This window comes from Labeo rohita, chromosome 5 (assembly GCF_022985175.1).
Source record: "Labeo rohita strain BAU-BD-2019 chromosome 5, IGBB_LRoh.1.0, whole genome shotgun sequence".
NCBI lineage: Eukaryota > Metazoa > Chordata > Actinopteri > Cypriniformes > Cyprinidae > Labeo > Labeo rohita.
Window position 1 is genome coordinate 33,004,522 of NC_066873.1, and position 8,623 is coordinate 33,013,144.

Consider the following 8,623-nt stretch of genomic DNA (forward strand, 5'->3'; position numbering starts at 1 on the left):
ATCACACGCATGTGGAGGAGTAATAACTTCTGCTATTTAACTGATTAGAGATCTCAAAGATGCTGCTGTATTGAACATAGCACCTGATGATTAATTTTCTTTTTTGTTTTGCTCCTTTAGGCATTTATGCACATGCACAGTCTTTTCAAAATGGTGCAAAAGAGGACGCGCAAAAATATTTATATTTAGATAGATTATACTGCATGTTAGCTTGCTTAATGTGCCCAAGAGCATAATTTATTTAAGCCCACGTTTTACGAACAGCTGCAGCAACTGCTGAGGTATTCTTCTAATCTTCTGTGGAAGTACAGCACTCTCGAAGCGATTGACTCCGAAGCAAAAATCTGAATGAGTGGATGCATGCTGACATCTTATATACCGGTATGTACAGGGGAGTGGCTTGGCATGCAAATTCCACTCACAAATTTTCATTGGCCTTTTCTTCTAAGCTCAGAGGTGATTGGGCTCAACGTAACGTCGAATGTGACTGACTGAAAGGGAACTATGCTTCTAACCACAGGTAGTTCCAGCTGAATCATTGAACTATATTGGTAACGATGGAACTTGGAGCTGAAACCAGCCCATGACCATCTTAAAACATACCTAACCAGCATATGCTGTTTTTTTTCAAAGGGGTATGGAGGAAGAAATGAAGACGTGTCTGAATGCAATGATTATGTTTTGATATTTCACATATCTGAATCCAGTAATTATATTTCACTGATCAATTAAAGGGGAAACCCTTTTAATTAAACATCCTTTTATTCTCTATGTCCCTGGACAATATTCCTGTCACTCCTACCCAAGTGCACAATCCTGTACAATCCTGAAGGGTGGCCAGATGATGATTTTTATTTAGCTTAGGCACATCTGTCTGTTTTCAATGGATATACTGTGCATCCTCAGAGCTTGGGTCTTAATCTCTGCTGTCCTTCTCTTCAGTTCGATTTGGCCTTGTCATAATGTTGAACTTCAGTTCATCATCTATAGCTTTCATAATCTGAAAATATTTCTGAATCTGGAAGGAAGATTACAAAAAAAAAGTGTTATTCACCAAAGCAGTTTTGAAAAAAGCATAAGTTTTTACATTACCTCATTTTCATTTTAAAAATCATATCAACATCAAATGATTAGCTCAAAGTTACCAGAAGTATTTTTGCATTATTCACCATTTCCAACTGCTTGAAGGTGTCCTCAGTGTCCACAGAGACTCTCTTGTAATGTGTGATCATCTGATAGATGTTACAGATTGTGGCCTTTAGCTGAGCAAACAGGAGTGTCTCTTTTGCTGCAGTGGAATGGAAGTGCCTCAGTTTTAATTCCTGTAGAACAAATTAAAAGTCTGTAATCTTGGGAGACAGAACTGCACAGAAGACATCAAATTAAATTACGTGTGTGTTTGTGTGTGTGTGTGTGTTTACCCATTTGTATGCTTCTAAGCGTATGCTGTCTAGCTGCGTCTGTTGCTGGTGCAGTTGGTTGTTACAGTGCAGAAGAACAGTTCGCTGTTTATTTATGTACTGTATCAGTTCCAGCTTTGTGCTCTCTCTCTCCTTTTCCAACCTAGTCTGGTTTTCTAGAAGCTCCTTGTGCATGGTCCGGAGTGCGTGAAGACGGTCAATGACTTGACCAATGTTCTCAAACTCAAATGGGGGAAAAGAGAGACGAAAAGTGTAATGTTACTGTACAAAATTTTAGATACTGAAATAATGTACACTTTTGAGAAATCCATCCATTTTTTGTTACCCCATTTGTCTCAGCATTCAGAAAACAGAAAATAAAACCACACAGAATAAGGCTGATCAAAAATTTTCATTGGCAGGTACACTTGATGAAGAATAGAAAATCAGATCCTTTAAGGCAAGCAAGTCAATTTATTTGGCACCCATACATTTAATGCTACTTAAAGTCATGCATGAATGTGGAAAGGCTGTAATCTACTAGGGGTAAGCAATATACCAATAGACACGACTAACCAGTAGAAATTTGTGCTATGTGGTTACAAAAATGTATCATTTGCAAGCATTTTTAAGCATTGAAGTTTAAAAACAAGTGATTTTAAGCTGTTTAAATGCAATCAACAGTGAAAGATAATTGATTGATTGTTTATTTTGTGTGATATTGACACTGGTGACAAGAAATATATTTCTATGGTATAAAAAATTTTGATATCATAAAACCTTATTTAAACCATATTGTGACATATATTGTTACCGTAACATAAAATTACACATGTTGCGATATAATATTTTGGTCATATTGCCCACCCCTATAATTTGTGTTATTGTTTTTGAACAGTTTGACCACAAAAATAATGAAAAATTGTGCTACTTCAGCTCCAATTACAGAAAAAACTAGACTCTAAGCTGGGACTTCCATTCCCATGGCCATTGTACTGAGTATTGCAATGTCTCTATCAACAAAGCACTTAGTTATTTTTACTGTCTCTGTGTATTTCCAGATATTTATATCTATAGATAGGAGCAGACCATGTCTGCCCTTTTAGGTCTCTAGTTCAAATACCTCTGCAAACTCTCAGAGTATGAAAAGTCTCACTCATTACGTGAGTCCAGGAAAACAGCTTAACAGTTTCTTCAAGTTGTTTCAGGACCTGTTCCCTTTCCAGGCACAACAGTAGACTACCAGACAACTACCTTTCCGGACATCTTTGCGGCTCTCTCCAGGAACTCTTGGTACCATGTGGCTTTTCTGACACGATTCTCCAGTAGCTCTTTTTGTGCCAGCAGGGTGTCATTCTCCGCATTTAGCTTCTGAATCTCCAGTTCTTTCAGTCTGATTTGAGCTCTCTCTGCTTCTGCTTTCTTTATGGCACGCAACCGTCTAGCATCATTTTCCTTAAGGGAGAAAAAGACAAAAAAAAAAAAAAAAAAAACTTTAATGTTAGGATCATTGCTGGGATTTGGTGCCTTTTGTTACTTAAGTAAAGATCATGATATTATTGCCTTAAATTTTTTTTACAACATAAATCTTAAAGTTGTCTTTGACATAACATTATAAAAAGGTAATATATATATATTAGTCTGTTTGTCTGTTATTACTTATGTTATCTTTTCAATTTGATGTGGTCAATTTTAACATGTCCACTCTGTAAAGGGAAATGGGTTATTCCTAGTATTTGGTGCCTTTTGGACATCATAACACTTAAAAAATTAAAGACTTTTTTTTTAATCAATTCCTGTGTAATTATGATAAGGAGATGAAAACACGTGAAAAATATTGGTCAAACTTAGGTGTATAAATCTAAGGATCCATTTACTAAATGTGTCCACCTTGTTAGGTTTTCTGACTTAACAGGGTGGATATTTTGAACTAAAAACAGCCATCACGCTACGCCTGAGCAAAAAAAATTTCCTCCAATTAAATGATGTCAGCCATTTGATATTATGTAATTTTCTTTTTCCAACTTTCATTTAAAGGGCTAGTAGTCGAATATAACAGGACTGACAATATTTTGTGGGACAAGCTAAAAACCTTTATTATTTTTTTAAATGAATTTAATACTTGGAAAATGTATATACATCAGAGAAACCTTTTACTGATATACCAAACAACATGAAAAGACTAAAAAAATCACTCATATTAATTGTTGCGTTTATCAGCAGACACGGGCCTGGGGACATGCAGTAAAATGCAGTAAAAAAAAAAAAAACATCTTAAATATGCTTGAAGTTCAAAAGGTGTTATTTATATCAAAGACAACTTTAAAATTGATGTTGTTGAAAATTTTAAGGCAATAATATCATGATCTTTACTGGGGATACAAATGGCACAGAATCCCAGGAATGACCCGTCACCATGTCATCTTACACATTATCCTTTCGTATTCATATAATGCTGCATTACTTGCAAAAACTTGTTATATTTCACTATAGATTTCTTCAGTTTCTCCTCTTCTTTCTTAACGTTTTCGTCTCTCTCTTTTAAATCCTCCCGCTTCATCTGCATCTCCTGACAACAACATACAAAAGACAAAGCGAGAAAACCTTATTTAACTGAAACAGCTAAAAAGTATATTTTAAATACGTAATTAAATAGGTAAAATGTTATTTTTTTCATCACCTCTTTCTGAGCTTCCAATGCTCTGGTCACGATTGCGCACTCCTCGCGCGCCTCCACAAGTCTCATTACGTTTGTAGGCCTCCTCAAATCCGCCAAATCCTTCTGCTCGGCATTATTTCTGAAATTTGGAACAATTTCTTAATAGTTGCTTATACAACTGTTATTTGCACTTTAGTGACTGAATCTCTGTAACGAAATCTCAGTGACCATAAGTGAGGGCACATTAATGGGTTTAGAAAAAAAAACACTGTTCGAACTGACGTGTAATAAATGATATAGCTTATACTTACAAGCTGAGTCGTTCTTCAAAAACATGCCGAAAGTAAGCCTCCACATTCAAACTCATCTTTTCGGCACCACAAACACTCTGCTCACTGTCGACAAACTTTCTGCGCTTGTGTCGTTTCCACAGCAACAAAAAGGAAAGGGCTTTTCTCTGTTGCCCTCCAGTGGCAGATTAAATTGTAATTTCTTTATTTCTTAGATTACTAAAGACTACTGTTTCGATGATACCGAATTAAATACTTCAGGTCGAAATTTGGCCGTTTTAAAAAGTGTATTGTGGTATTGAAGAATAATGTTGCTGCGTGATTATTATTATTATTATTATTATTATTATAAATCCATTAGAACGATTTTTGGTGCAGTACATAATCATATTCAGTTGCTACGCACTGAAGCGCTATCAAATGCACGCTATAAACATTTATGAGGTATTTCTACCGAGAAGGCAGTTAAATGTCTTTTTCGCTTCAGGTCGTGCCAAAATGCACTTTGTTGTCCACATCATTAGAATTTAATATGTATTTTTTGCTATTTAATGAATAATTCCTCTGGAATAACAACGTGAGAACATGAAAAGAGACTTTTTAACGATGCTTAATGGACTTGATAAGATACATTCAAGTACCTTAAGTGTTTTTATGTGTTTTTTTATTCCTTTTGTTTTCATGCGTGTATCCAGACCTTCATTTATCTTTCATAAACATGATTCCTTCTCCTGTCACCTTCTCACCTAATGCACTGAGGCCATGAAGGCTTCTGTTGTCTTGGTGTGGAATTAGAGGAAATGATTTTTAACACCCATGTAAATGTCCAAAGATGAAAATAAAAGAATCTTACCATTTTTCTCTCACAGTAGGCATTTATTTCATTAGGTTATTTGGCTATTTGACAATTAGTCACATATTCTGTACAAAAAGAGTCTCTTTTTTTTTGTTGGTCTTAATAGTGTGTTAATGCAAATAAAAGATTTGTGACTTTTCAGTTAGGATTTAAATTTCAATTAAACATCACTGTCGCTGCTGAACAGTCCTCGAGACCTTTCAATGATAGAGACCTGATAGAGAATCTGATCCTATACAGACTGAAGCCAGGGATGCCATATTTAGTCCTATACTTGACCCTTTCCCTGACCTCAAATCTCAAAAAGAAAGGAAAAAAAAACATCAAAAGAGTGCAAGCCCACATTTCAGCAGCTGTTCAGTAAATTTAAGTGGCATCAGGTCTCTGTGTGTCTCTCTATTGTGTTCACACATGATCAAACACTGAACAAGCGCAGGCGAAATTTATTATTCAGGAGCATAACAGAGGTGAGTGAACGAGCTGGAGAGCCTCTCAATGTTCTGGATGATGTTTACTCCTGCTTAGCGTTTGTGGTAAGTGATAAGACACCGCAGCTGTCCCGCTGGGCCGGGGTCAGGGAGCATTTGTTTGTTTGTTTGACAGTTGTAATGCACCGTTTAGTGTTGCAAAAAAAGAGAGCTTGCTTATAGGGAGTAAACAATATTGAACAAGAATGCTGGGGAGAGAGAGGGAGAGGGATGAGAGAAAAGGGGAGACTAACATTAGACAGAACAGTTACAGGTGATGCATGCAGGGCTTGAATAAAAATGATTGATTATCCAGAAATTTAAATTCTGTCATAATTTACTCACCCTCGTGTTGTTTCAAGCTGGATGACTTTATTTCTTCTGCCGAACAAAAAAAAGGCATAAAGGTTTAAAACGACATAAGGGTTAGCAAATATACAAAACTACCAGTTAAAACATTTGTAGCAAGATTTTTTAATGTTTTTGAAAGAATGTACAAGAACTGTAACTTATGCCCACCCATTCTGCATTTATTTGATGAAAAATACATACTGATGATGAATAAAAAAGATTTTTTTATATAGTTGTCTATTTTAATATATTTTAAAATGTATTTTTTTTTCTTATGAACGCAAAGCTGAATTTTTAGCAGCCATTACTCCAGTCTTCAGTGTCACATGAAATCATTCTAATATGATGACTTGATGCTCAAGAAACATTTATTATTATTATCACTGTTGAAAACAGTTTTTGCTGCTTAATATTTTGTGGAAACCCTGATACATACACTCTTAAAAATAAGAACCTTTAACATCTGGAGAATCTTTCTTTTTCACAAAAGGTTCTTTGTGGCGAAAGAAGATTCTTCAGATTATAAAAAGGTAAGAAAGAGATGATTCTTTAATGAACCTTTGACTGAATTCTTTGTGAAACCAAAAATGGTTCTTCTATATGGCATCGCTGTGAAGAACCTTTTAAAGCATCTTTATTTTTAAGGGTGTAAGCAAGAGAAAGAAAGAAAGAAAGAAAGAAAGAAGTTTTTAAGTTTTTAAACTTTTTGTTAATCAAAGAAAAAAATGACTTTTATTACTGTCCACAAAAATATTACCTAACAAAAACTCTTTTCAGCAGAGATAGTATTGGAAACCATTATTATAACTAAACACCAATAACAATTGAGCACCAAATCCGCATATTACAATAATTTCTGAAGGATCATGTGACACTGAAGACTTGAGTAATGATGCTGAAAATTCAGCTTTGACATCACAGGAGTAAATTATGTTTTAAAATACACAGAAATAGAAAACAGCTCTCTTAAATTATAACATTTCACTTTTACTGTATTTTTGATCAAATAGATACAGACTTGGTTGGCATAAGACGCCTTTCAAAAAATAAAAATAAGTGTAATTATTTTAAACGTTTGACCTATATTGTATATATGTATAAAAAAAATCCCTTTAATGTGAATTAAAAAGATATACAGTTGACATGCAGAAGTTTTCAACATCTGATTAATTGCACAAAAACTACTGTTTTCAAATGTTTCTAATCTGATTATTCAAAAACAATATGCTCTTTGAGGTCAGGTAGGAGGCCAAACATCTCATTTTGCTGGAACTGTATTCAAGCAGACATTCAAGATGTAGGAAGGCATTTTAAAAAAGGTTCAGATTAGTGAAACAAGTGTTTGTGAAAGGTCAAGCTGTGGACATTAGGTCTTACACACATACACACACACATGGCCGGCGGTGCCACTCGTGGTTAGTGATATCATTATGGCAGTTTTGCGTGGAGGGATTAGGACTCTCTCGCTAATGGAGAGTGACAGTGGCTCCTTGTTGCCGAAGCACACTGCCCCAGAACATTTGGAGGTGGGGTGCGCTGAGGGGGGGCATCGGGGGTGGCCCATTCACCCCCACATCGCTAGCGTGCCGTGCGCATTACTTTAGTTTTGCTCTTTTCCTCACTCTTGCTTGCCTAGGGGTTATTTATATTTTGTGATCATTGCATTATATCAGACACAGTAATGTGAGTAACAAAATCAATAAATGAGAAAAAAGTTTACATTCTTTAATATTGAATCTTAATAGTTTCAGTAGTGCACATCAGAAATAATAGTATTTGAACAGGCAATATGACTACATAACTCTTTTGGATTTAGTTTTTAAATTAGAAAAAAAATACACTAACAATGTAATGCTTTTGAGGAGTCTGCTGAGGTCTTTTCTGTCTGTGTTTGGCTGCAGGCTTTGACTTTGAGGATTATGAGGTCTCCATAGGGAACAGTCTTCTTAGGATGAACTGTTGGGGGAGGGGCTTCCATATGAGTGTTTTCTGGTCCACTAAGCAGTAGATACAAACACGCACACACATGTTTGCGCTGACCCACTCTCAATCTCTCTGGCTGCTGGTATTTGGTACTGATTATTGACATCTGATGACTATATGGTATTCTATCTCTCTTCCTGTCAAGTTCAATTCAGTTTTATTAGCATAAATATTGAAGTATTGCCAAATGTAGAGGGATATTTCAGTTTAAAATAAAGAATAAATGTAAAAATATATTTTTTTGATGCAATAACACTTTTATTTTGACAGCTTGTCAGATGTTTTTTTCTGTCCATTCATACGTATTTTACATCCATTCGTACATATTCGTAATTCGTATGTATTTTACCTTACTCATACGATTTGGTACAATTTGTCTAGACCCCAGGTAGGTTTAGGGGCGGGGTTAGTACGATTTTGCAAAATCATACAGCTTCATACAAATTAGCCACCTCCTAAAATATGTGACCCAGGACCACAAAACCAGTCACAAGTAGCACGGGTGTATTTGTAGTAATAGCTAACAAAACATTGTATGGGTCAAAATTATCGATTTTTCTTTTATGCCAAAATCATTAGGTAAAGATCATGTTATATGAAGATATTTTGGAAGATAT

The 8,623-nt window shown here is 35.3% G+C and overlaps 1 protein-coding gene across 1 annotated transcript; it reads right to left on the reverse strand.

The window, feature by feature from the left end:
* Positions 1 to 385: 385 nt before the first annotated feature.
* cfap73 (cilia and flagella associated protein 73) lies at positions 386 to 4,484 on the reverse strand. Its single transcript, XM_051108765.1, has 7 exons — positions 4,371 to 4,484; positions 4,081 to 4,198; positions 3,865 to 3,969; positions 2,655 to 2,855; positions 1,422 to 1,643; positions 1,170 to 1,322; positions 386 to 1,018 (listed from the first exon to the last, which is right to left on the reverse strand). Exons 1-7 carry the CDS (start codon positions 4,424 to 4,426, stop codon positions 917 to 919), a joined length of 957 nt encoding a protein of 318 aa, XP_050964722.1. The 5' UTR covers positions 4,427 to 4,484; the 3' UTR covers positions 386 to 916.
* Between the last annotated feature and the right edge of the window lie 4,139 nt (positions 4,485 to 8,623).